The 27,010-nt window shown below is 54.1% G+C and overlaps 7 protein-coding genes across 7 annotated transcripts; 4 read left to right on the top strand and 3 right to left on the bottom strand.

Annotated features, from left to right (window-relative positions):
- Positions 1-322: 322 nt before the first annotated feature.
- On the bottom strand, positions 323-2,461 carry ISF_02642 (Biotin--acetyl-CoA-carboxylase ligase; the record flags this gene model as incomplete). The annotated part of the gene is made up of 4 exons (XM_018846248.1): positions 323-813; positions 867-1,138; positions 1,210-1,794; positions 1,869-2,461. 4 exons carry the CDS (start codon positions 2,459-2,461, stop codon positions 323-325), a joined length of 1,941 nt encoding a protein of 646 aa, XP_018706955.1.
- Positions 2,462-3,632: 1,171 nt separating this feature from the next.
- Positions 3,633-4,640, top strand: ISF_02641 (mitochondrial genome maintenance protein MGM101; the record flags this gene model as incomplete). Its single annotated transcript, XM_018846247.1, has 2 exons — positions 3,633-4,246; positions 4,370-4,640. 2 exons carry the CDS (start codon positions 3,633-3,635, stop codon positions 4,638-4,640), a joined length of 885 nt encoding a protein of 294 aa, XP_018706954.1.
- A 382-nt stretch (positions 4,641-5,022) lies between these two features.
- Positions 5,023-6,197, bottom strand: ISF_02640 (HVA22 domain membrane protein; the record flags this gene model as incomplete). The annotated part of the gene is made up of 3 exons (XM_018846246.1): positions 5,023-5,863; positions 5,928-6,077; positions 6,169-6,197. 3 exons carry the CDS (start codon positions 6,195-6,197, stop codon positions 5,023-5,025), a joined length of 1,020 nt encoding a protein of 339 aa, XP_018706953.1.
- A 1,280-nt stretch (positions 6,198-7,477) lies between these two features.
- ISF_02639 (Methionine synthase, vitamin-B12 independent) lies at positions 7,478-8,662 on the bottom strand (the record flags this gene model as incomplete). Its single annotated transcript, XM_018846245.1, has 1 exon — positions 7,478-8,662. One exon carries the CDS (start codon positions 8,660-8,662, stop codon positions 7,478-7,480), a length of 1,185 nt encoding a protein of 394 aa, XP_018706952.1.
- Positions 8,663-11,765: 3,103 nt separating this feature from the next.
- ISF_02638 (Carbohydrate-binding WSC) lies at positions 11,766-13,140 on the top strand (the record flags this gene model as incomplete). The annotated part of the gene is made up of 2 exons (XM_018846244.1): positions 11,766-11,998; positions 12,057-13,140. 2 exons carry the CDS (start codon positions 11,766-11,768, stop codon positions 13,138-13,140), a joined length of 1,317 nt encoding a protein of 438 aa, XP_018706951.1.
- A 2,818-nt stretch (positions 13,141-15,958) lies between these two features.
- On the top strand, positions 15,959-17,220 carry ISF_02637 (Methyltransferase type 11; the record flags this gene model as incomplete). The annotated part of the gene is made up of 4 exons (XM_018846243.1): positions 15,959-16,298; positions 16,363-16,392; positions 16,453-16,663; positions 16,743-17,220. 4 exons carry the CDS (start codon positions 15,959-15,961, stop codon positions 17,218-17,220), a joined length of 1,059 nt encoding a protein of 352 aa, XP_018706950.1.
- A 7,347-nt stretch (positions 17,221-24,567) lies between these two features.
- On the top strand, positions 24,568-25,914 carry ISF_02636 (hypothetical protein; the record flags this gene model as incomplete). The annotated part of the gene is made up of 1 exon (XM_018846242.1): positions 24,568-25,914. One exon carries the CDS (start codon positions 24,568-24,570, stop codon positions 25,912-25,914), a length of 1,347 nt encoding a protein of 448 aa, XP_018706949.1.
- Positions 25,915-27,010: the final 1,096 nt, after the last annotated feature.

The following is a 27,010-nucleotide window of genomic DNA, read 5'->3' as shown; positions in this document are numbered from 1 at the left end:
GCGAAAATAATATCTGGTAACGAACGAATTGCTGCCAAAAAGGAAAGGAGAAGGAGACATTTCCTTTGTATACATGTACATCTTCACTCGACTGCGGCATGGCACGGCGTTTCATGGGCGGAAAATATACAATCTAGAGAAGCGAGAAGCCATCAAGAGACTGACAACAGCCTCTGGCGCTGAAGCAAAAACTGGTAAATTTGTTGGGTATCTTGCTTGACACTGAGGCAAGCTCGATCGCCTGACAAATTACCACCTGTATTATTTCATCAACAATATATCATCTACATAAAACCTATGCATTTTAAGTATTCCCAACGCTCTACTCTTTTCTTCGTACGAGACCCTTCCAGTAGTCGAAGCTGTTCTCGTCGCTCTGCAGCGACCATATGCGACCGGTCCCCCGCCCATCCCTGTCCGTCTCCTCGACGCGGAGCATGCCCCAGTCGCGCGTGATGCCGAGCACCCTCGCGCGCGTGCCCGCCTCGGCCTCGAGCGTGATCTCCTGGCCCGTGTGCAGCCAGTGGTTGTAGTACCGCGACTCGAGGTTCCTGGAGAAGCCCTCGCGGCGGAACTGCGCGTACACGGCCTCGGCGCGCGCCAGGATGCGCGCGAGCAGCGTCTCGAGGTGCAGCGGCGCCGCGCCCTCGCCGAGCATGTCCGAGATGGACGTCGTGGGGCGCGGGTTCACGGCGTTGATGCCGATGCCCAGGATGATCTGGTAACTGCCGTCGTAGTAGCCGCACTGCGAGAGGATGCCGCCAATCTTGACAAACGACCTTTCCGATGGGGGCTTGCTCGGGTCCAGCGCATCTTGGGAGATTGTTAGCAAGAATGGGAGGAAGAATGGGGGAGGGAGGACGTACAGATGTCGTTGGGCCATTTGAGCTTGACCTGGAGATTCTCGTAGCCGCGACCGTACGACTGGATCGCTTCGACGACGGCGATGGCGGCAATGTACTGGATGAAGACGACGGGCCGGGACGCGGCGAGGTTGGCGGGGTGGTTGATGATGACGGAGAAGAGAAGAGAGCCGGGCGGCGCGAGCCAGACGTTGGTTCCGCGGCCGCGGCCAGCAAGCTGCGTGGAGGCTGTGAATGTAAAGCCCGACGGCAGCTTCGCAATAAGCTTAGGGTTCCTATGTAAGGTGCAAGCTATTAGCATCTCTCTACACTACACTAAGAAAAAAAGAAATCCGCGCTGACGTACTTTTCAAGAAGGACATTGGTGCTCGTGACAACGTCACCGTACAGAAGAGCGTTGCCCCATGCGCGGGCGTCGTTCTCGACGGACTGAATCTGCTGCAGGCTCGAAAAGAAGAGCCTGTGGTTGAAACGCGGCGTAAGCTTCTCATCTGGCAGCTGCTGCTCATGGGCCACGATATCCTTTGTGACGGCCTTGTAGTCGGGCACGCCATGCGCGTCGAGTTCTGTAGCCGCAGCAGCCGCAGCATCCGGCAGAGCCTCTCTTAAATCTTTGAGGTTCCAGGCACCCTCCTGGCTGCGGATTCGGAACGTGTCGGCCTCGCCCCGGAGGAGGTCTTGCCCGTGCTCCCTGTCAACGACGTCTCGCCAGGCATACAGGAGCTCACTGACCGTGCCGCTGTCCGCGGCGGACAGGTGGAGGCTGGTGAGCGCGGGCGGCGCGGCCCCGTGATCGTTGACCTCGAGACTGAGGCGCTCGAGGCACAGGGCCAGGAAGCCGGACCGCGTACGCTCGTCACGCGCGAGGCTTGCGATGAGCTCGTCGTAGCCGGGGACGTCGGGCTGGCGATGGAGGTTCTCGGCGGCGAATCTACGCCGCGGGGTTTGTGTCAGTCACGGCAGTCCGCTATGATCACGCATATCTAGTAAAAAGGGAGCGCTTACTCTGGATGGGTGCCGCAGAGGATCACATTGCCCTCGCCGACTCTGCACTGGACAACGGCGGCCCGGCCGCCATCAACGTCCAGCTCGTCGCAGTACGACGCCAGCACATGTACCTTCTTTCCCTGCAGCTGCTCCGCGTCCACAAAGACGCCACCCCCGTTGTAGTAGCAGGCCATCTCAGCCGGCAACTTGTCCTTGACCACATCCTCCGAGAGGCGCAGCCGGGCAGCGCGCGCGCCACGCTCGCTCGCGTACTCGAAACCCTTGAAGGCGCCGCCGCGGCAGGTGCCCGGGAAGAACGCGAGCTCGCGGCTGCCGACGACCTCCATGGGCGGGTTGCCGACCTCAAATTCGCAACGGCGGGACGCGTAGTAGCCGCCGGCGCAGAGGCCGAGGTAGGCGCCGCCGCGGCGGACGAATTCGGCGATGCGCCGGTTGCCCTCGCCGTTGAGCACGCGGCAGTAGCCAAGGTCGCCGCCACCGGGAATGACGAGCAGCGCGCACGTCGGCGACCACGGCTCCCGCAGGAGCACGCCCTCGCCGATGGGGATGACGGCGTAGTTGGGAGAGAGCAGCCGGCGGAGCGAGTACATGGCGTGGCGGACCGACTCACTCGTGGTGCCGGTGCCTACAGGGAGAAGGAAATTGAGTCAGGTCAAGAAGAGCGAATTTGAGAAGGTTTTATCCCAGTAGAAAAATGAGGAATACCTGTATAAACGAGGACATTGAGCCGTTGTGGCGCCATCGCGGCGAGTCCGCAAAGCGAGTTGTCTCGGGGTAGATGGGCCACCCACGGCGTGCAGATGAGTCGGGAGATTTTCCACCTTACAACCTTTGGGAAAGCAGCGACGAAAATGATGGGATCGTCACAATCCGCGCAGACAGAGAATCAAAAGGCGGAGCACGACAAGCTGCAACAGCCTGACGCTGCGGCCCAGACAGGAGATGACGATGAGCCGGATGAGTGGTGAGTGTGACTGCGTTTGTATGGTCGAGATGTTGAGACGCTGAGCGAAAGTGCCGCGCTGTGGCTCGCTGGTTGTTGAGTCGGTTGAGTTGATCCGATGCTAACCTTGGGTGACTACTGAGCAACAGGGACAAGCGAATTTTCAGTACAGGATGCTCGGGTGAGTTTTTAAAGGGGTTTTGAATTGGGATTTCTTTTTCCTTCAATTTATAGCAGGCCAATGCCGACACGTTTTGGGTCTCATCACATGTTCCATGGGCCGCTGTAAGCTGACTTGATGTCTGTCACAGAGGAGAATGCCAAGATGACAGACTGCTATTTTGAGAAGAAGGATTGGCGTGCATGCGCATCCGAAGTAAGTCTGCTTAAGCTCAATGTCTATTCGATGTTTTTCCCTCGGCAGTCTTCTAGTGTTTCCTTGCATAATGGTATCTCTTTTGGACCTCTGCTGACTCTCACCAGATGCAGCAGTTCAAGGAGTGCTGGAAGCGCCATGGAAACGACGAGCGCACATCCACCAAGAACGCATAATCGTGTCGTTCATATAGAACTCCATGGAACTGTATACTCTTTCTGTATACTATTTCATCACCTCACTCTGTATTTATAGAAAATACCCAATTCAACATTTTACTCGTCATACCAGTACCGACTCTACCAAGAATTGTGGGTCCCTTTCGTGACAAGGTCGTACATTGAAAAAGCTGTTCGACGGTTGCTTTTCTCTTCTGTCTCTGCATCATCCAACTCCTTGGGCATTAATACAGTCGACGACTGTATACTTCGTCACGCACATAATGAACGCCTCTCGCAGAGCCCTCTCGCAAGGGCAGCAGCAATTGCGCTGTTCAAGCCGCCTCGCCGTACGTAGCTTTAGCAGTACGTCACGATTCTCGGCGGCCTATTCATCCTCGCCCTCATCAGCTTCCTCGCCCTCTCCCAAGACAGAGACATCCTCACCAAAAACCACAACAGCCGCGAAGCCCGCGTCCGCCCAACCCACGCCAGCCTCCCGACCAGCATCGACAAAGCCCTTTTCGAAGCCCTTTTCCACCTCGAGCAGCAAAGCTGCCACCGCAATCCCCAGCGAGCTCTTTTACCAGGCGACGACGATTGCGAACGCAGAGGGGAGCGCCGACGCCGTCGTCCCCACGGTGGACTGGTCCGCGAGCTTCTACGGCATCGCTAGCCGGCCCGCGACGAGCGCGCAGTTCGCCGCGCTCATGCGGCCGCTCAACGTGGACGACATCGAGGTCAAGCCCGACGGCATCATCTACCTCCCCGAGATCCGCTACCGGCGGCGCCTCAACGAGGCGTTTGGCCCGATGGGCTGGGGCCTGATCCCCAAGGGCGACGCCGTCGTCGGCGACTCCATCGTCACGCGCGAGTATGCCCTGATTGTCGACGGAAGGTAAGACGAAAATCCCTTGTCCTGCCGCGTTGTAGACAAGCAGGCAAAAGAAAAGCAGTCAAACAAGGGGCGAAAAAAAAAAGAGAGAGAACTTCAGCTGACATGCACCGCCCCCCTGAATAGGTTCGTCTCCCAGGCGCAGGGCGAAAACTCATACTTTGGCGCCGACCAGCTCCCCTCTGCCGTCGAGGGCTGCAAGTCCAACGCGCTCATGCGCTGCTGCAAGGACCTCGGCATCGCCTCGGAGCTCTGGGACCCCAGCTTCATCCGCTGGTTCAAGAAGAACCGCATGGAGGAGGTCTGGGTCGAGCACGCCACCACCAAGAAGAAGCGCACCCTTTGGTACCGCAAGGGCGCCGTCGAAGTCGCCTACCCTTACCGCCAGACGAAATAGAAAGAAACATCGGATTGTCTTCGGATGAGCGTGGGAAAGTTCTTTGGATGTGTATAATATATATTCTCGACAACAACGGTGGGGCATGATAGACAAAATACCCTCGATAATCTACCTGTACATTAGAAAACGTTTTTACGGTTTTGCATAAACCCGTCGCCATCTTGAGTTTCTTCTCACTACCAGTCAAATTCAGACATTCTCAAAGCAAAAAGCAATATTGCATAACGCCTGTACGTATCATAACTGTATCACTGTATATCTACATCCAAGCGATTTAATAAAAGTATGTAAACCCGCGCTGTTCAGCAACGCTGTCTACGGTCTAACGCCGGTCTTCCTAAGGAAAGGTCTCGTCCTGGTTGCAGCGCGAGTTGCAAACCTAATGCTCCCGTCCGGTGGTAGAGCCATGGTCCTCGCCGTGCCCCTCGCCGCCTCCCCATCCCCACGGCATCCAAGAGCCGCCTCCCGACACATTGCGCCTGCGCATAGTCAGCTCATCCTCAGCGCCACTGTCGGCATCAATCTTTTCAAAGTCGCCCTCGCTACGGCTCTTGCTGAGAGCACTTAGCATGCTAAGCCCGCTCGGCGATCGAGGCGCAGAGTCGGCGTCCGCCGGCCCGTCAAAAGCGCCTGGCGTGGCTTGCTTTGGTGTCTCGTTTTGAAGCTCTTGCGCCTCACGGTCAAGAGCAGCCAGAAGGTAGCTGAGTCGTTCTTTCTGGGTAGATATGAAGCTCATCTTCTCGCCAGAATCACGCAGGTGCTCCGGGATGAGATGGCCAGACGCAGTCAGGTCAGTACCTGGAGCGCTCCTAGCAGCTCCGGCACCGCTAGCGGCCGCGACTGCACTGGACAAGAGGCTATAGAAGTCGCCGCTGCCCTGTGCACCAGTTGTGGCCCATTTAGCGGAAGGGATACTAAACCTCGAGAGAAGCGCCTGGGTATAGCCTTGGGCGCCGACGTTCTCGGGCATAGGCGCGGGCGGCTCAGCCGGAGGCATGCCGAGCAAGTTCTCTCTAACATAGTTGATAGCTTGGCGAATGTATGAAAGCCCTGCTGATTTGAGTCGCTCGTGGGAGCTCGCAATGAACTCATCGATCTGCGACTCGTTGTCTCGTAAGAAGGGGTGGACGTACTGCTCGTATAGAACACGGGCGCCTTGGGTTTGCGGTAAGATGAGGTAGAGGAGAAACACCAAACGAAAGTATCCATAAAAGGGTATCCTAACGCAAGAGAAGGAATTGTCAGTGATTGAAGGCGACGACTGGGTAACGGGACGTGACGAACCAAGTGACAATGAATGACACCCAAGACTCGGCCAAGAGGCAGATGCTAAACACCACCCAGTACATAAGCCATGGTGTTAGCTGCGCCGGGTCGGAGGTTTTGAGAGCCTTGTAGGAAGCGAAGATCGGGAAGAGGAAGGATGCCACCGAGCTATCAGGTCACAACGGCATACTGTCAGTAGTGTTGTCGTGATAGGCAGCGCCCGCAAACCCAACGCGGGGCAAACGGAGGAGAGGCTCACCAGAGCAGCATAGCAGGTAGGTCAAACATGGTGGGCGGAAACGTGTAGTCTGCGCAGAAGTAGGATAATTCTGAGATTCAAATACTGGAAATAATTTTTGCGTTGAGGAGGGGGGGAGGCGAGGAAACGTTTTGCGACGTAGGAAAGGCGGTGGTGGTGGTTGGCTTTATCGGGAGGACGGTTTGGGCAGCTGACTTTCTGATACGACTCGAGGCAGAGGCCAGTTGGGCTGTAGGGAGAATTAATATGGGAGAGAACAGGCCAGCTAACCGCTCATAACGGATGAGGAGTTGATGACACGACAGCAAAAGTAGAGGCCAGGTTGGAGATATGTCAAGAAGAAGCCACGCCGTTTGAAGAGATGGGAAGTGGAGGAGGGGAATCGAGAGTTGCGTCGTCGGCGGGCGCAGGTGATGATGCACAGCAGCAAAGGTGAGCCTCGAGGTCCGAAAAGGGAAAGCAAGTGAATGGACACGCGATATTGGCAACTTGCAGTGGGGAAGCGCCTGTAAAAGTCCATTCTAGAGCTTAAAGTGGCTTACAGTTAGGGGACATTGGGGTCTTTTGAGGGAAAGTTTAGGGGTTCATAGCGCCAGTTGCACATCGACAGCGGGCCTATAGTACCCTGCAGCCCGCTAATAGACACGCTGATCACCCTGGCCAACAACAGCTCGCCGCCTTTGGCTTGGACTCGAAGCTATTTCCCCCCCCCCTACGTCATCAGCCACGCGTGACCTCTTTTCCCATTTTTAGTCAAAGATGCAAGCAACTTCTTGGCCTGGTGAGCCGGTGAGACTGACTGGCCACTCCTCGCCATCGAAGAAAAGATCCAGCCTGCTCCTGCCCGTCCAGTGCTACCCTCGGATGCCGACGGTAAACTCTCGGTTTCGGCCGGCCTAGTACGAGCAAAACATCGACCGCAAACGACGGCTACCAGCAATTGAGCTTGATATTTACCTAGATACCAACCATCTGCAGAAAGGACGCTAACCATACTTTGCTTTAACGTTTCATTTATTCGAGTTATATCTTTCCCCTTCACGGCTGCCTGGAGGGACTATGCCCAAGCTCCGCAACCCCGCGACTCCCTAACGAAACGAGTGGAGGGTCCATGCGAAAATCGCTGCCTGCAAGATGCAAGAGATGCACACGTCCCGATAGTAAATCGGTGAATTGGTGCTACCCGTGGATCGGCTCCGGGAGATTATCTTGTGCCACCTGAGCCTCAACATGGAACAACAGAACACCCCCTTCCCAAGGCCAGCTCCCCTGAGCCGCGCTTCAATAGCGCACAGATCCGACCCGGTACTCACGGCCAGAGCTCCTTTGCAATGTCCTGCACCAACTTGAGCTTGGCAAACATCTTTCCCTCCGTCATGCCGTCCGCTCCGACCGCCACGCTGGCGAAACCGCACTGCGGGCTGATGCCGATGCTGTCCATGGCCTCGTCCACGCTGATGCCCTGCCCGGCCGCCACGATGCGCGCCGCTTCCCTCACCCGCTGCTCGACCTCACCCGCATCCTCGAGCGCCGGGTCCTTGGTCGTCACCACCCCCAGCACCACGTTCTTTCCCCTCGGGAGGTGGCGCAGGGGCTCGAAGCCGCCCGAGCGCGCGTCGTCGTACTCGAGGAAGAACGTGTCGTAGTCGAGCGTCGCGAAGAAGCGCTCCGCGATGCGCTCGTACGAGCCCTGGCTGAAGTGCATCGACTTGGCAAAGTTGCCCCGGCAGATGTGCAGGCCGACGTGCATGTCCGCCGGGCGCTTCGCGATGCAGTCGTTGTGCGCCTTGAGATACTGCGCGAAGAGCGCCTCGGGATCCTCGCCTTCAGCCTTGAGCGCGCTAATCATCTCCTCGGAGCAAAAGTACGCGAGCGTCGGATCGTCAATCTGCAGGTTGCGCAGGCCCTCATCGTACAGAGCCTGGATCTCCTGCTGGTACGCCACGGCAAGATCGGCAAAGAAATCGGCATCGTTGCTGTACGCGTCGGGACTGTAGCACTTGCCCTTGGCCAAGCGCAAGTGAAAATAGCATGGTGGTGGCATCGTAAGCTTGCACGCGCTCCATTTCTCCCTCGGCAGGGTTTCTCGTAGCATTTTCCAGCTGTTCATGTATGGGCTCTCCAGCCGCCGAATCTTGCCGTGGCAAATGGCTGCCATCGGGTACTGCTTGCCAGCCTTCTTCAAGGCCGCAATCGGTGGTGCCGACACGCGCGCGAGCTCCCCCGGTACCGGGCTCACCTCCTTGAAGCCGTCCAGCTTCTCAAAGAAGCCCGAGAAGTAGTACTTGCGGTCGTATTCGCCGGAAGAGATGGCACGCACGCCATGTGCCAACTGCTTCTGGACAATGTCCTTTATGGCTGCTCGTTGGACGACTTGTAGGTCAGCGCCGGCGAGGCTTCCATTGTCGGCTTTTTCCTGTGCCTCGGACAGTGAGGCGGGTCGAATCAAGGACCCGATATGATCTGCGTGAAATTGAAGCTTATTTTTTGTCATTTTGACTAACTTCGCGAAGAAGAGAGGAGTACAGGAGTACAGAGTTCAAGGGACAAGATCAGTCAAATACTATCATTCGGGCATTTATGCTTCGATGTACCCCGCACGATCTGCACAGTATCCCCCTCATCTACAGAGCTGTCATAATTACAGTCTTCAGTATTTCAAGCCGGTGGAACTCATGTGGCACGCACAATCACGGCTGGTGAAATCGTGGCTGAACTACTCAAAGCTAGTATTTACGTCAGTCTTTACGCAAGTATTAACACCTCAGCCGATGCTGCTCGCATCATGGTTTTTCTTATTTCCAACCAACTTTTGGCTTTCGTTATCACTTGGGCAAAACAGCCACTTTATGTATATCACCAACCCCGCTCACATCGGCAGTTCCAAGGCCAACTGCCGCTCCGGACATCCGTAGTTCGCCGTTGCGATGTGGGGAAGTATTCCCGGCGGCACCCGTTGGGGATTGGGCTGCTGATCCGCGATGTCCGTAATAACTAATAAACTGGACACTCATCTTTGTGGGGAACAGGATCAGAAAGAATGCTGCGTATCGCTGGCTTTCATGCCGACACTCACGACAAGCCCCCTCAGCACTCAGGAAAGGTACACGGCAGAGCGGCACAATTAGGATAAGAGCAATATCTAGAGGCGGAAAATGGACAGGAGACAAGAGGACCCTGATTCTTCGCGCTATTGCAAAGAACCGCTGCGTTGGAAGATCTTTGAGCAGGGATTTGTCGGCCAACTGCGCAGCAGAAGAGTCCCTCGACGCGATTAGTAACTGCAGGATGCACTTAATACTAAGTTGGATACAATTCCATTTATCAAAATCAATTGGGTACTTGAGAAAATCCGCGCAATAAACGAACAAGAGGCCTGGCAGGGCTGCGGCGCGACCCGACGACCCAGCGCCTCCACAGAAGCTGTTGCGACAGGAATGCTGGCTTCAGACGCGTGATTGATTAACACATTTATTCGACGACATCGAGAGTGATCCTAGCTTTCTATTGGTCCCAGGCTGATTAGCAAGGTGGTATGCTTTTTTCCCGCTCCAAGAGAACTCCTTAACGGACTACTGATATTTCCGTAAGTAGGGCTGGCGGCGGGCAGCACGGCTTGGCCCAAATCACTCCAATGTCTCGTCTCCCATTCTGCTCCAGGTCCCAGGCATGCCCCAATCTCTGCGATGAGCCGATTGATGGCTTCATTTTGGCGGAAATGGATCCGTGGAGTACTAGCCCACCTGTCATCTGAAGTCTGAAGGGACGGCTCAACGTGTCATCCCTGCAAACTTGACCATGAGCCCATCGTAGAAGCAAGAGAGCCCCCGCAAAAGCCGGTGTGGCGATGAGGACTCTGCATTTTACGCTGTATTTTGGAAAAGTGTGCGTAGAAACATAATTATTCGATCGTAACATACGTACCGCGTTGTTTGATATCACAATATTTACTCTATTGTTACTCTAGACGCGTTCAAGGGTTCCATAACCATGTCACAAGTTTTTATCATAAGACATGTTTTGCTGTAATTTTATTTCATTTCCGTGGAATAAGTGGGGTGCAAGTGTTCCAAAGTTTCAATCATGGAAGAATGTAAATATGATGACGCTGGACATACTTCTTTTATTTCGGTTCAAACGTCAAGTTTGACAGCACTACGAAATTTGGGCTCAGTACCTATATCACAGCATAGTCATGTAAAACTAGGGTGAGGGCTATAGAAATAAATAGACCTGCTTCAGAAATCCATGCAAATTCAAGAAATTATTATTTTTACACAGACTTATGGCGAAAGGACGAGCGCAATGATCCTTCTACATTTTTGCAGCGCCTACCCTATAGCACAAGATCAATGTAGGAACGCGAAGCTGATGATCTCCACACCGTGTCTTGGCTTCTTCGTGTTGTCATCTACGTACGGCACACGAACGGCGACTTACTGACGGCAAGATGATAGGGACGATGCGCTTAGGAGATGCATGATTTCTTCTAAAAACAGCCCATAACAAGCAGACACATTCGTTTGAAGCAGGTCTTCTAATGATTTCTAATGCCTACGCTTTACGGACCCTTGATGGGCCTACCGTTTGCCACCAAATATGACGAGGTAGACTCCCTCTCCCCTGGCGCATATGCGCCATTTCTAAAACCTTAAACTTTATACAGATCCCGATCGGATGAAACCTAAAGCGGAGGAAAAATGCGGCGGGAAATTACCTTGCACGGCGCGGAGCTAGATCGCGGACCCTCGGGCAGACCCTCAAACGGAAGAACACTGACCACGGAACAGGGCATTGGGAGAGTGCCTGGTCAATGCACGTCGAGTAGCAGACGTTAGATATGGCAGCTCTCCTGAGATATTGAACGCGTCGCCGCTGCTTCCTACGTGGAGATGGGCGGTCCGACTCGAGATGAATCACAAACAGCAAGGATCGCCGTTGCAGCATCTACATGCTGCTGGCAGCATTGCATACATACCACGAACCTGAATTCTCCAAAAGGCAATGTCACACCCAGCATACCAATTTTCGATCCAGAGTCTGGTCGAGAGCATGTCGCGTCTTTGCTCGCCGATCCGTGTTGCGCTTGCTGGAATTCTCCCTTCGCACGAAGTGGATAGAGCCATCCCAACTTGTCCCCCCTTGCACCATATCATCTACACCCTCAGTCTTCGTTCGTCTTGACTACTCAAACCGACAAGCCGAAGATGGGGAGGAAGATTAGCTCACGGATCGAATCCAAGACACAACATGCGCCAACACGCGCTGCCGCCCGCAAAGCTAGCATTCTTCAGCATCGGTCCAGGAGCGTCTTCGTCGGGCTCTCGGTCTGGGGCGAGCATTCTTTCCCCGAGAATGCTGCATTTTCTCGGAAAATCAGCAGAAAGATGGGAAGCAGTACATCAGTACTAGCGCGTCACGAACTGCACTTCTAATCCAGACCGGTTATAAATAACGGCCGCTCATCTGCCATTGGAATACTTTCTCCTCCTCTTCATCACCTCCCGCATTCGCGATTACATTCACTTTCCGCTAGGCCGAGCGCCCTTGTCATTCATTCTTAACCCCCACAGCACCCTTTTGAAGACCCTGCCAAGATGCAGATGTCCCTCATTCTCGCCCTTGGCGCGGGCAAGGCCGTCATGGCCTCCCAGATGTTCCAGAACAGTACCGCAAATGCCACCTATTCCATGCCCCAGACGGTTGGCGAGTTCGAACTCGTCGGCTGCGCCGGTGTCTCCAACTTTAAGATGGTTGCCCAGTCCGAGCAGATGTCACTGAACCTTTGCGCCGCTAGCTGCGAGTCCAAGTACTTTGCCACCCACAAGGAGTGAGTCCACCGTCTTCCGACCGCATCATATGATCATTAGTCTAACCATTCCCTGTAGCGAGTGCCACTGTGGTGACGAAGTTGCCGATGATCTGATCACGAGCAGCCCCCAGAGCTGTGCCATTCCCTGCCCTGGCAACGACAAGGAGGCTTGCGGCGGCGCCAGCGCCAACCTCGCCCGCCGCGGTGATCGCAAGCTCTGCAGTGTCTACGTCCGCCGCCACAAGCCCGAGGCCAAGACCAAGATCGAGTACCACGTCCACACCATCACTGCCTGCCCCCACCATGTCGTGGACTGCCATGCCGCCCCCCACGTCACCACCCAGACCAAGACCATCACCACGGAGGTCTGCCCCGAGCCCGAGTGGCACAAGAAGAAGATTGTCTGCTACGGCCCCCACTGCGCACACGAGTGGCCCTGCCACGGCGATGACTGCAAGAGGGAGCGTGTCATCTGCAAGGACGACAAGTGCTGGGTCGAGGAGTGCCCCAAGGGTGAGGACTGGACCAAGCTCGTCATCGTCAAGGAGGACGACGACTGCCACTTTGCCCCCCGCTGCCACGATGACGAGTGCAACAAGAGGAAGATTGTCTGCTACGATGGCAAGTGCGTGAATGAGACCTGCCACGGCGATGAGTGCAAGAAGAACCTCGTCTGCAACGGCGAGGAATGCCACCATGCCAAGTGCGAGAAGGACGAGTGCCACGAGAAGCTCGTCTGCAAGAGCGAGAAGGAGTGCCACGTCGAGCCTCACTGCGACCGCTGCTCCAAACCTTCCCCTCCCAAGCCCACCGGTCCCCAGACCACTTCCGCCCCCGGCGGCAACCCAGGTCAAGGTGGTAACCCCGGCCAGGGCGGCAACCCGGGTCAAGGCGGTAACCCCGGCCAGGGCGGTAACCCCGGCCAGGGCGGTAACCCCGGCCAGGGTGGTAACCCCGGCCAGGGCGGCAACCCGGGTCAGGGTGGCAACCCCGGCCAGGGCGGTAACCCCGGCCAGGGCGGTAACCCGGGTCAGGGCGCCACCGCCTCTGGCTCCGCCTTCCCCCGCCCTACTCTGCCTCCTCCCGTGGTCGGCGGCGCTGAGCGCAACGGCATCACCGTCTTCGGTGTCCTTGCTGCTGGTCTTGCTTTCGTCCTGTAAACGAACTCGTGTGTTTCGACGATCTGGTCTTTTGGCGCATTAATGGGCTTGTCCTCAACCTGACCGATCTGGGCAGGCGGAAGGTGGTTGCTTTTTCTCTAGGGTACAATTTTGTTATTTACTGTTTCTTAGGAGATTTGTGCTGCACAATCTCACCTGAGTCAATACACAGTTTTTCTCAATGTTTGCTTTTCCCTCCCCTTTCCCTTTTTCTTTGTCACCATCCCCTTTCGAGAAGAGTTTCTTTTCTTCGAGTTCTGAGTTTTATGGAAACACCGGTGGCGCTGAATATGTTTGTAGCAGCTGTCGATATGTGTGGTGATGTCGTGTGACGGATGGCGGCAGCCTCCGAAGCGGCCCGCACTGTTGTGTCGCGGGTCGGTTGCCTGGAACAGGAAAGCCGCTTACACATGACCTAAGCAGCAGGTTCTTTCTGCCGATTGAAAAATAACGAGAACCGAAAGACTTGTGGACCGAACCCGAATTGTCGGGTCAACTTGATTCAAAGTGGCACCCCGCTGGCCGGGCGCATGCTTGTATGTATGTGTGGGACGGGCCTATATCCTGGGCAAGCAGTCATTTACTTTTACGTCGGACGGCAATAGCTGAAAGAGGAGATGCCCCGAGTAGAGACTGGGCTTCTCGCCTTTCGTTGACGGGAGGGGGCCACCACATGAACAGGGGAGGATGATTCGAGTTATTGTTAACCAGCTGAGAGGTGGCTCTTGGGTCCGCGGTCCTGGGTCGGTGTATCGTTACGCGGGCGCACTGGAGTGTTACCGAGACCGCATTGCCTCGATAATTCCCCATGAGCCTCTTATTCGCGAGCTGGCGTCCCTCTTGTGCTGCTCGATAAATTAACGGCTAGTTGGTGAGACGGGCAACGAGGGAATGCGGAGGCGCTCGGCAGCAGCAGGAGGCGGAGCGGCAGGTTGTGCAAGAGGCCAAAAAACAAAAGACAAAATAGAAGCAGAAATATGAACAAGGAGGAAAAGACCAGGCTGATTCGGACGCCGTCGATGATATCACGCCGTACATAATCTGTACCCTGGGTGGGAAGAGTAGTCGGGCCTCACCGGTTGGGGGACAAGGTTCAACGGCCACAGAATGAAAGAAGGCGTCGAAAAAAACGTGACAAGTCGACTCTGAGCCAGATAGTGTCTTGATGAGAGAAAGACCCAACGGTATTGCGAGGCAGCGGCTTGGGCGAAATTGTGCGAATATGCATGGCGTTTTGGGAGACACAGTACACACCGCGCCATGCGCCGTGTATGTCTTGTGTCTTCTTTTGTCAGACATGCTTCTTTGCCTTGTTTCGCCCTTCTTGTGTCCTGCGACAACAGCCTGATCTCTGGCCCATGTCGTGATCGACGATGCTGTCGATGCCTTGTGTGTGTTTTCCCGACGCTCTGGGAAGAAATGGCACACACACTTTTCCGTACACGCACACATACACATCGCTCCACGCAGAAAAAGTCTTCAACGTTTCATAGCTATACTTGTGCCTCTCACAACGTTTGTCTAAATCAGGTGAAAATTTGAGGACGGGGACAGAAAAAGCAAAGAAGCAGAAAAGAGATATGAGCCCGCCTCTGCTGAGAAAAAAAAAAAGCAAAGAAGAAGGGAAGATTTCAAGCTGCAGACAAAGCTGACAAGGGACCCGGTTACCAGATTCTCGGAACAAGACCCCGTCCATGCAGCTCCGTCTCCCACGAACAAGGGTTACACGACCACGGCCTGGATATCTTGCTGGGTCTTCGGATTTCCCCTCTCTTCCCACACAGCATCTGTTTTGATTGAAAGTGCGCCGAATAGCAAACATCACCTCCCTTGGCGCTCATCCTTTCTTCTCCCCTCTCTTCCTCTCTCCCTCCCACCGCCAGCACATCTCCTTGTTTCCCTTGTCTCACGGAACCCCGTATCGTGGACTTGCCTCGCATCCTCCTCCAAGTAGCCTGGCAACGCCTGGTCAAAGATTAGACGACGACAAGGCAGGAATCAGACATCTTTGATCGGGTTCCCGTCCCCGCTCGCCGTCTACCAAGACAGCATTGCGGAGGCCAGTTGCAGCAAGCTATCGGACCGACGCGGCCCGTCTCTTTCGCATCTCAGTTTAAAAATCCACATTTTAATTTTGTCTTGCAAGAGCCATTCCGGCCAACGACCTTCGTCAGCCCCAATAAACGCATCGTAAAATCTGTTTGCCCCCTCGGGCCAAGGCCGGCGCGGAGTCTGGCGCGGTGCAGTGTTAGAAAGCGATTACTCCTTCGCACTCACCATCACCCCTCGACATCATCCCCTTCGGAGCCCCTCTTTCTACTTGTCAAAAAAAAAAAGCAAAATAAGAAAAATTAAGGTAAATGAGAGAGGCTTCGGCGAAGCGAATATCAACGCGCCCGTACGGCTAAGACATTGGCTGGATACGGCAATTGGGCGCTGACAGGGGGGACCGGTTTCCGATATTCGAAGACGGTCTATTAATATACGAGTCAGCGAAGGAGAAGGAAACCCTGACCCTGTATAGAGGGGGACCACATTCAATACCGCCCCAGTTACATTTTCGGCAACCTGCAGTTTCCGCTGTGGGATGCTCGCCAACAGCGCATTTGCTTGTTGTCTTGATTGGGGGCTTGTCCTCGAGTATAAACTTGGGCGGTTCCGTCCCTGCACGACGACTGAGGCTCGTGAGTGCTGATCTTTTTCAATTTTATACAAGGCCGCTTCTTACAGCTCGGCATCCGTCGTATAGTTATCCTGAGTATCATCACGCAAGAGAGAACGCTGCTCGCCAGCAGCAACCTATAAGCTGGGCGAAAACATGAGCGGCCAGGGATCTTCAAACCTCGGCGATGTTGTCGACGTTGGCACTGCTGATGAGGTGGCTGTGATCTATGGCATCGAAAAAGGGGTCGAGTACGTCGACTCGGACTACACGGACGACACCCAGAGCCTCACGTCGAGCATACGCCAACACATCGTGGACGGAGGTCTCCGGTATCACGCGTATCACGCTGGACAGTACGCGTTCCCAAACGACGAGAATGAGCAGCATCGCGACGATCTCAAGCACAACTTGACGCTGCATTTGTGCGATGGCAAGTACTTTCTGGCGCCGATTGAAGAAGTACTCAAGAATGGAGCGCAAGTGCTCGACCTCGGTAAGGAAGAATTCATCTGCTCCGTGACTGGAAAACATGTTGCTGTTGCTGACTGGTGTAAAAGGAACGGGCAATGGAAAGTGGTGCATAGAGTGTATGTATCCTTGATCTATGTAGAGCTCTGAGTGTTGCGTACTAACACTCCGCTCTTTAGTGGCAGACATTTATCCAAACAGTACGTTTCAGGGAATGGATCTGTCACCCATCCAGCCTGATTGGGTGCCGCAAAACGTCTCCTTTGTTGTGGATGACATTGAGCACACGGCGGGCTGGACATACGAAGAGAACATGTTTGACTACATCCACGTCCGACACATTGTCCACTCGGTCAGAGACCGGCAAGAACTCTGGCACAGGATATACAAGTGAGTCACAACATCATTCATCACCCTATGCCCATCCCCCCATTGCCGAAAAAAAAGAAAGCACGCTGACCTGGGACAGACACCTCAAACCCGGCGGCTACGTCGAGATCCAAGAGTTCGAGTACGTCGCCGCATGCGACGACTCCTCCTGCGACGGGCCCTACGCCTGGCGCGACTTCCTCGAGAACCTGCGAAAGGGCCTCTCCGCCCTCGGCGGCTCCGACCTTCTCGGTGTGCGGCAGGTGGACGCGGAGCTCGCGCGCGCGGGCTTCCGCGGGCTGGGCTACCGCCAGAAGAAGTGCCCCAACGGGCCGTGGGCGCGCCGGCGGCGGCTGCAGGAGTGCGGCCACATCCTGCGCGACGTCTGCATGCAGGGGCTCATCGGCCTCGCGCGGAGGCCCTTCCGCGATGGCCTCCAGTGGACGCCCACGCAGACCGAGGTCTTCCTCGTGGACGTGCGGAGGGCGCTGATGGCGGTCGGGGAGAGCGGCCTGCCGAGGCATCACTCGTACTTTCCGTTTCACAACTTGTACGCGCAGAAGCCGCTAGATGCGTGATGAGAGAGAGGGAATCCGGGGGAGGGGGTGGGAGGTGAGAGGTGGCGGATTTGTTGAGGTTGGCTAGTCTATGCACGGAAGCGTTGAGAGTGCATGCAAGTTTGGGCCATGTGACTACGGAATGATGAATGGAATCTTTCTTCTTATTTTTCTTGGTACGGTAGAAGTGGTCCGTGCAAAAATTCACGGTTAATATCTGTCAGATAGCTCTTGGGCCAGTAACACCGGCTGGTATAAGTGAACGACGTGCGAGTTGACTCACTTTCACGAGCTACAAGGCAGCCAGGCCGGTGTGCGCATAGTAAAAAGCATCACTTGCGTCAGCTACTTCTGCCTGAAAGATACAAGAAAGTACTATGACGAGGTTCTATGAAAGCTTTGAACAGGGGCGTTTTGTGATGCCTCGGTGGCAAAAAAAAAAAGAAAACACCGACGATGCGTTTCGCGTGAATGGACAGACAGTCAAAGTCTCAGGCAGGCAACACAGGGAATCTGCGTGTGACTAGCACAATAACTTGCTTTGAGTTATATGCCACTGGATTAAAAAAATGTAAAAAAATATGACGTGTTTGCTGTGTTGCCTAGCGCCATGGATAAATAAGAATGATGAAGGTTTCTCGTGGGACACACAGGGCGAAAGCGACGGGCATGGCTCCGCCGCGCGCCCGCGAGCACGTGGGATTCGCCCGTCGAACAAACGTGCGCGCGGCACGGTGATGAACAGCGTCTCGGAGGTGACGACACTGGCGGGTTGTGAGAGCAGAGCTTCGTGTGTTCGTGAAGACGTGTGAATCCTCGTTTGCCGAATAACAGGCAGGCAGGCAGGCGTGCGGCGTGGTGCCGGGGCGGGCGAGGGCGACGCAAAGTCAATGAGTCATTGAAGACGAGGTTTCGCAAAAGATAGAAGGACGGACTCGTCATGTGAGTGTTTTGAAAAACTTGCAGTAAATTTTCCAACATGTCACCAAACGTCAACTTCGTCGTTCGTCGTTGTACTGCGCATTGTACCGGGGTGCATGATGTGTCACTGCTCCAGTCATGTGGCGAAGTTGACAATTACCGGCTTTGCTTTGCCCCAACATGTCACCCCATGCTGCTGCTCGACTTATGCACCCAATCAATTTATTTATTGCTTTTTTCTTCTTCCTCTTCGTCTTCAAGTAATATCCCCCTGCGCGCCCGAGATCGAGTCACTGACATCTTGCATGGCCCCCGTTTTCCGTAGAGTGACGTATTTCACATGCAAAGCGCCTGCCACAGAAACCACCCCCCCCCCTAATAATAAGAGCAAACCCCTTGGGCCCTGCGCACCGCCACAGTGACAACCGATTCCACGTGGCGGGTGGCGTTCCAAAATGTGGCGCATTAGTGCGCTAATCAATTTAGCGTGTGGCGTCGGGCAGCTAGCGAACCAGTTGACAACCAGCAAAACATCAACATTCAAGACAGCTTGAAAGCTTCCATATGGTTTCCCTTTCTCTTTCTTTGCGACAAGCTTCTAGTCCTTTCCTTGCTCTAGTGCGCCTTGCAAGCCCAATCTACACCAAAATCAAGGATGGGCAACGACTACCAACAGAAGAGACTGCGGCTGAAGAAGGCGTCCAGAGGCATTTATGCCGCCCAACCACACGTTTCAACAACCACTACACCCACCTGGCTTTGAAGCGGCCACCAGCATCGAGACAAGTATTAGGGCTTTCTCACCACACAAAGAGAAAAAGGCACAAGAGTGTACATACGACTTGCTGCATTTTTACCAGCGGCAAGGCGCGCGCCGGCATGAGCTGCATGCTGCCGGTTGCTGCGCTGGCGCACCCCTCCGGCTCTGTCTTTGGTGTGGGCCAACGCATATGACGTTGGGTATCCGCGCAGACGTTGGGCTTTCCCTCGCCAGCTAAGTTGCCGCAATTGCTTTGGCAACCTCCCGAGCACGAGGGGCACGATGGGACGGGCAAGGAAAAGAGGGAGACCAGAGGGCACGAGAAACAACGAAGGCCGTCTGCAAGCACCTAGCAAAAAGTGACCACATCCTAACAAGCGCCCATCCGACCAGCAGCTGCATCCGTCTATTCGTATGCACACACCCAGCCATTGCATCCTCTTGCCCTTCTTCTTCTTCTTTCCATAGGGGCATTGGGGGCCATTCTGCGCATATCATGTCGGATAGAAGAAGCGACGGATGTCAAGAAGAATGGCTTGAGGAGCGTAGTCTATTGCGAAATCAGAACAAAGTGAAACATGTGCTCGATACGGGAAGGGTCCTGCTTGCCTATAAACTTGTGTGGCTTTTCCCGCTGCTTCTGCTTATAAGAGAAGCCCACCTCAGTCGCAGGATGCAGACTACACATCATCGCTCAAAAATTATTAGTATGCCCGTGTTTGTGTTCTTGCCATAGTGTGTGCATGTGCACATGTGGCATCTCGCCCGTAGTTAGTATAAAACCCGGTAGGCCGTAAAACTCCCCTCAGCGAAGGGAAAGCTCCCCTCTCGCTCGCAGCATATGATGTAAACTGCCTTTAATAAACCCTTGATAAGGTTTGAAGTCTCGTCACGCACCCCCGTGGACCCGTCATGCTTATCCAATGCAAAGAGTCGGTCAGCGTGTCTGAGAATGAGAGGCCGTCCATCATTCACACGCGACTGGACCAGCCATTGTCAATCCAGAACGACGGGGCCACTAGATTCGACAGGGGTACTGGTAGAGCCAGACAAGCCAACGCAGGGGTGTGTCGTCGCTGACGAAACGAGCGCCGTTGAGACTTGGTTACCAGTTGACGGACGTGTTGCAGCATCCATTCTTTCAGCTCTCGGCGCCCAATCACAATTCCGCCAACATTGTTCGCAGCATGTCCATTCCACCGACGACGAGGAGCTAGCAGTAAACGGTTAGCTTTTGGCATCAATACAGATATTTCTGCGCCTGCGTAGCCCATTGGGAGCGAATACATAAGCCTCGTTCGATCGTTTCAAGGTGGGCATCTGATGTCATGAGTCACATTCCAGAGCTGTCTTTGTCAATCTCGCTTTGAGGATAAAGAAATCCGGCAGTCGTGCGCATTGAAGACACCCCGTCGAGCTGCTATACATCATTGCAATTTTTCCCGAGGAAAAGTGAGGCGGTTCCCCTTCTTGTGGTGCTCGGGCGCTTCAAACTTTTCCAAGCCAAAATTTAGACGGCATTCAGGCAGCCATGCAAGAGCCTGGGTGCCAACAAAGTATGAGTTCGGACCAGGGGCTGGCGTAGCCAAGCACGCACAACCAGTGGGAAGCGTACCAGTATGACTGTGCGCAGGATCAACCCTATCCCTGCGAGATGTGATGAAAGACCCGGATGTTAGTACGCACAATAATTTTCCCCTCTCCCTGTTAATTTCTCCTTGTGTAATTGTGTGTCGCTTCTAGAAGGGTCACAGGGTGTGTCCCTAGCAGCATGGAGAAGAGGAAAAGAGTGCCGTCTATCAGCGAGAAACGATGGCATGAGACTTGTCAAAATATCGAGACCAAAATGTCTTCAGGGAGAGCGGTTACGCCGCACAGATGTGGCGGTGTGAATGCGAAGCGACCATCCCTGGGCACAGCAACAACAACACAGGTCATTGTTTGTTATTGTTGTCAGTTGTGACTGTCTCTGGTGCGATGGCCCAAGAACCTGGTAAAGTTTTGAGCCGCTAGGTCAGAGCCCTGGCCTTGGTCCCAGCGCCAAAGCTCCACAGGATTCAAATTCCAGTAATTTGGTAAAATCGAATTTTGCATTCTAGCATCTTGGTTGTGATTCTCTTGTTGAGTCGCTCGTGATACTCCAACGGCCGATATACGACCGAAGTTGGACTCGAATCGAAACCGTCCCACGGACACTGACTGCCACACAAGCGGCATCCATACTTTTTAGTCTCTATTCGTCGCTCATCAACACAGCGGGCCGCTGCCACTTCTGCGTTAGCATCCTGCGGAGAGCGGGAAGGCTGCGGGTTCCCGCGTGCGGTGGAACTTTGAACTCCACAGCCCCGAAGTTGCAGGAGCATCAAGACGGAATTGAGTTGTAAGTAGCGCTGATGAGCATCAATGGCATGTAAGTATGTGATTTGTGTAGAATTCGTGGTTGTTCGCATCTCCCGGAATAGCACGAGGAGTTGAGCCGGGGCAAACACCCTGCATGAAGATGCTTGTGTAGCCGACTAAATAGTCAGCATGCTGCATCCAAATATCTGTTCAAGGGAGGCTGCATCTGGAATTGCTTTGACAAGCAGTGCCATTACGTTGTCCAGGTCTTATCCTATGCGACTGGTCATCTGTGCTGCAATGTAGAGAGGCTATTGCATGCTAGAAACTGTGCATAACATTGTGGCTCTGGATAGATGAACCGTTGCAGGAAAGCACCCTATTCGCCCATAGAAGAAGCTGTCATGTCTTATACCGGCAGCACGAAACGTGGCGAGTTCGGAGAGAGATGATCGCGAAGGCGCTTGTGTCGCGGCCCTGCACCGACCGAGTCAAGGTCAATTTGCATTGGTTGTGTAATAGGATCGGCAGAAAATAGAACCCGCGTAGTCTAGGATGGACATGGTACTCCGGTCATGACTCCTCGTGCTTGGTTTGAGTATGCCCAAATGACTTGAGTCGTAGGTGACAGGACGCACCTTGTCTTGCTCATTATTTTCCACCTGGCGCAAGCATGTGGCTGCGAACATCTTAAAACCCTGTGATGCAGCAAGGCCAGCTCGGTAAGCCGACTCATAGGCGGCGCTTATTTTTGACTGGTGAATTCCAATGTGGGAAGTGCATGATACGACCTGGAGGTCATTTGAATGAAAACCTCCGTGCTCGATGCGCTGCATCAGATATCGAGTCTTACAAAGGCTCGCAGCCTTGTGTAAGATCCTCGCTTACACGGCTCATGAGACTGAGCAGTAAGGTGTTCTGTAGTGATGATACGGGTTGTGCAGTTGTAACTTGTGAGGCTATAGTTATTCGCACTGCAAGGCTTGGCCTGCGGCTAGGCTGAGGAGCCGTGTTAGCGGTGACTGCAAAACGAGCATTTACATTTACCAACGGCAAGCCATGCTGTGCAGGGCTCAGGGCCAAGTTTCGAGCTTATTACGCAGTGATGTATACGAGACGGTGCGATATGGCCGTAACGGGAAGGTTATCCTTGATAGTATCAGTGCAGGAGACTCATAGGCTGGGAAGCATGGGTGCAGAGTTTTTTCAGCTGTGCCATGATTTTGTTGCAGTGGTCGCGGGAATGAATGGTGGGCTGGGTGCATCCGGCCGCTAGGCAAGGTCGATTCGTACATGCCACTGGAGCCGTCATTTCGGTAGACCCCTGAACTGTGGTAATTTGGACTCCATCGACGGGGGCTGGGGGCAGAGTTTTCTCCCAGGGAGCCCAGGATAAATAGCGTTGGAGTGTATCAACTAGACGTCAGTGAGGGTCGATGAGGATTCGAGAAGGACGAGGAGATGACGAGAGTAAGAAAATAGTAGTTGATACGACTGGCCAGGATGGAAGGGGGATGAGGTGCGATGGGGATTGTGATTTGGCAAATGGTGTTGATTTGGCAAACGGGCAGACGTGGAGGAGAGAGGGAGGCAGAAGCTTGCTTGGTGGTTATTTTAGCGAAGACGGACCAGGTGGCAACAGGGTGTGGGCGGACGAGTGCCGGTAACTGGCAAATAGCAGGGCTGGGAGAGGGCATTGTCAGCAGCAATAGGCGGGCGGACGAGTCATTGAGGGGCCTGTTATGGGACGTAAGGTATATTTATTTTGATTCTTATTTTCTTTTGAAGCTGGTATGCTTTCTCCTTTTTTGATATTTCTCATCCCCTTTTTTTTTTTTTTTTTGCGCTGTGTTGTTGTGTGTTTATTCCGTACTAGTGCTCCGTATTGTTGTCATACCTCCCACTCCCAAGTGCCTTGCAGTGAAAGAAAAAGTGGCACCAATGGCCAAAATGGCGGATTCCTCAACAGCAGGCAGGCACGTACCCAGGAAGGCAGGTTGAAAGGTAGTGTGGCTTGTGCGCGGCAATAGGCGGAGGTTGGTGGTGGATAGTGCGAGGAAAAGGTTCCTTCTGGCGTTGTCCAGGGCGTGGTAGGGGATTCTGGAAATTGCACCAAAACATGAGCAAGAGCAAGAGCAAGGAAGAAAATGGAATGAAATAGAGTAAAAAAGGGATTACGAATACCACGGATAGACCCAGTCACAAGAAAAGATTACGCAAAATGATACACCACATCGCATCACCAGCACCCACGGGAGAGGACGAAGTAGTGCCGCCCATTTTCACTGATAGCCGGTGCCTCTGACTCTTGGGGGGGTGCAAAGACTGGTGATATCTTGGCCTAATTGTTCAAGTACAGCCGTGTACCTTTTTGCCTGGCGAGCTGCTGTTCTGCCGTGCCGTGCGGCCTTGTAAAAGACACCCCTACATGAGAAACCTTACCAGTAGTGCTGCCCATGCCCACCGTAATAGCGGCCACACCACTGTCGCCGCCCCTGTCTGCCCGGCCCCTGCACACTGCTTGCTCCACGCCCGCCTGGCGCCGGCGCTGGTCTGGCTCGGCCTGATTTGCCTTTGCTTTGCTCGCTGCGCTTTGCTTTTCTTTTGTTGCTTTGCTTTGCCACCCCCCCTTGTTCTATCCTTCCTTGGTCTGGTCGGTCCTGGCGTCCTGGCGTGGCTGTTAGCCCCCCCCCTTCCCAGGCCCCCCTACCGTCCACCTCCCCACGCCCTCACACACGCACAGTATAACTACTTCCGCCTCACTGCACTCCCGTCCAACCCCCTCTCTTTTTTTTCTTCCTCTTCTGTACCACTCTTGGCTTCTGCCAACAACCAAATCACACTCCAAGCATCGCTCCCCGCCGCTCTTTTAAATCACTACGCAGACGTTTAGCTACGTCTGTCGATTTACACTTTCGTCGATTCACAACTGCGCTGACTCACTGCGAGCCCTAGCGCCTCCCTCGACTTCTCATCACTGCTAGCCAGGTCCCGTTCGGAACTTGGCCTTGTATTTCCTCGTACGGGGAAATCATACATATAAACTTCAGGCCTGTCATGTTTGCAACAGGAAACACCTTTCCTCCACAATACGCATCCCACGACATAGGAAGGTGACTGGCCGATTTCGTCCCGACACCTGCATGACAACGACTCTATTTGCACACGACAGCAAGCAGTCGGCTTGAACAACAACAGCGCGCCATACCCACCCTCGACGGGTAGTTGTTGGATGAGAGCCGAGGAGTAGATGTCCTGCGGGCATCAGTCAAGATATTTTAAAATTTGAAAATCAGAGAAAAAAAACGACAACAATCGACGTCCGTTTGTACACAAACACGCACAACATGAACTTCCCTTCGCCAATGACGCCGGGCTCTACCCCCCAGTATGATCGCGAATATCGCGACTATTCTGCTACTCCTTCGCCACGACGAGACTGGACCTTCGACACCCCGACGACTCCCATCCGCCCTGCCACGCGTGCCGCTCATGGACGGGCTGCCAGCTACTCCCAGCGCTCCCCCTTCCCTCCCCAACCCCAGCCGCGGCCGCAACCGGCCGTGTACAGTCCTCATCAGTGGGATTCGCCGCGCTTTACCAGCGATGGAGTCTACGCCGCCAGGGTTGACGTTGATGTGAGTCCCAAATATTTCTCGTCGTCGCGCCGCCAATCGGCTTCGTTCCAAGCCCCTCCATGGGCTGATCGCAGGCACTCGTATTTCAATGTCCGGGCTTCCACTCCCTATGGAGAATCCGACGAGGACGAGATTCTTGAAACCAAGGCCGGTACCTACGTCTTGCCAGCTCAGTCGCGCTGCTGCACCGGCCAGCGTCCCGACAATCACCACTATGGATATCATGACGGAGGGCGGTACACTAACGCACATGGTTATCAGCAGACCCAGACTCCTCCCTACTACTACCCCAATGGCTACGATTACCCTGCCTATAGTGGTGCTGCTACGCCTGGTCCTGAGCGCTTCACTCCTCGCGAGTCGCCTCAGAACCCGCGTTTCCAGTCTCGCCCCCCAACCAGTTTCAATCACTCGCGCCATTCCTCCATGGCCACTCCCAAGCGCCCCTCCACTGCCCGCCCCCAAAGCTCCCACAAGTCCAAGGCCAAGCCTGAAGAGCCTGTTGGTCCTCGCAAGGCAACTGAGGCTGATGCAAAGGTTCACAGAATCCCTGCCGGCTATGCGCTCAAAAACTGGGACCCGGATGAGAGGCCCATTCTCCTGCTCGGCAGTGTTTTTGACTTCAACAGCCTAGGCAAGTGGATTTTTGATTGGACTGTGTGGCGTGAAGGCCGTGGCTCTCCCATTGCCGACATTGCTGGCGAACTTTGGCTTCTTCTGATCCAGCTCAACTCCAAGATCAAGGCCGCCGAGAATGTCATTGGCAGCGTTCGCAAACCCGAAAGCCGTGAGATGCTTGAAGATTTCCTTGAGTCGGGCGAGCGTCTGTTGGAGAAGCTTCGGTTCCTTCTCAAGGCCTGCGAGGCTCCCATGCTCAAGGCTGCCAAGAAGCGCCAGTCTGGTCTGGGCAAAAGCTCCGGGGTCGAGTTTGTCCACACGCTCTTTGGCCCCGACCGTGAAGGCGAAAAGACGGACAAGTTCATGCAGAGCATTCGCCTTTTCATCCTTCGCTTTGATGCCAATTGTGATGACATTGTCCGGAATCCCACCCGATAAATGCCCGGATTGGACCATTGAGGCCGCCTCTCACACATACACTCCCAAGGAGAATTCACCCAAAGCCTGTATTATATCCCTGGCTCCCTGGAACTTTTCCTTTTTTTTTACTTTATCTGGCCATCCGAACCATTTTGGACGCCGGAGCCTCTTGGCCCTTGTTGGAGCAACGAACGAACCTCAAGGACTTTTCTTTTCAACACCCAGGGAATGGCACTGTCAGACTGTACACTAATCTGATTTTTTTCGTTTATCCGCGGACGGAGTGGGCCTGGATACCAAACTTATACCCCGGAGTATTTGCTTTATTTCCTATTTCTTATGGTCCTCTTATGGATACCAGGATCTATTAGACACGCGAGCACGATGCGGAAGATGGAATGACAGGGCAACCTGTACTATCGGCCGGAAGCGCGCGCTGCGCAAAACACCAAGACTGGTGTGAACTATGTTTTTTGTTTGTCTATTCTTTTTGTGTGTGCTTTTTTGCTGAAGATTTTAGAGATACCCACGGCAGTCGTTCGATATAGTGACGAGGTACGCTGGGAGAGAGATGTTGACTTGCTTTTGGTTATAGACTGGAAAACGCATGTGCATTTTGGAGATGAACTGGATGTATGGATAATAATGCTTCGCCAAGCGAACGGAGCATGATGCCCGAGATCTTTAGTAGTTTGATTTGAAAAGATAGAAAATATTTTATACATTGAAACCTGTGCCCTTGATAACCTGTGCCTTTGGTTCTTTCCACCTGTCAATTAGTTCTGTCCTGAACACGACACTGCATCCATCTAGTTGTTGTAACTCTACACTTGAGTCCTGTGCTCATACGGCTAACAATGGAGCAGCGACTGCATAGCGTCGCATTGCTAGCACCAGTGGGCATGATGATGCTGAATATAGATCTTACTCACCTGCATGACTATTACTAGCCCGGCGCGCCACCCCCGGTCGCCGCCGCCGCCCACCAACGTGCGTGAATCGGATAGAGTTCCCCGTGCGCAATAGAACCTAGGTCATGCTTTCTTCTTCTCTGGTCATTCATCATGCTTCATGTTCTAGATATGTGAAAAAAAAAAAAAAAAAAAAAGGAAAA

Source organism: Cordyceps fumosorosea (assembly GCF_001636725.1).
Source record: "Cordyceps fumosorosea ARSEF 2679 chromosome Unknown scaffold_4, whole genome shotgun sequence".
NCBI classification, from domain to species: domain Eukaryota; kingdom Fungi; phylum Ascomycota; class Sordariomycetes; order Hypocreales; family Cordycipitaceae; genus Cordyceps; species Cordyceps fumosorosea.
This window is presented reverse-complemented; position numbering and strand designations above follow the sequence as displayed.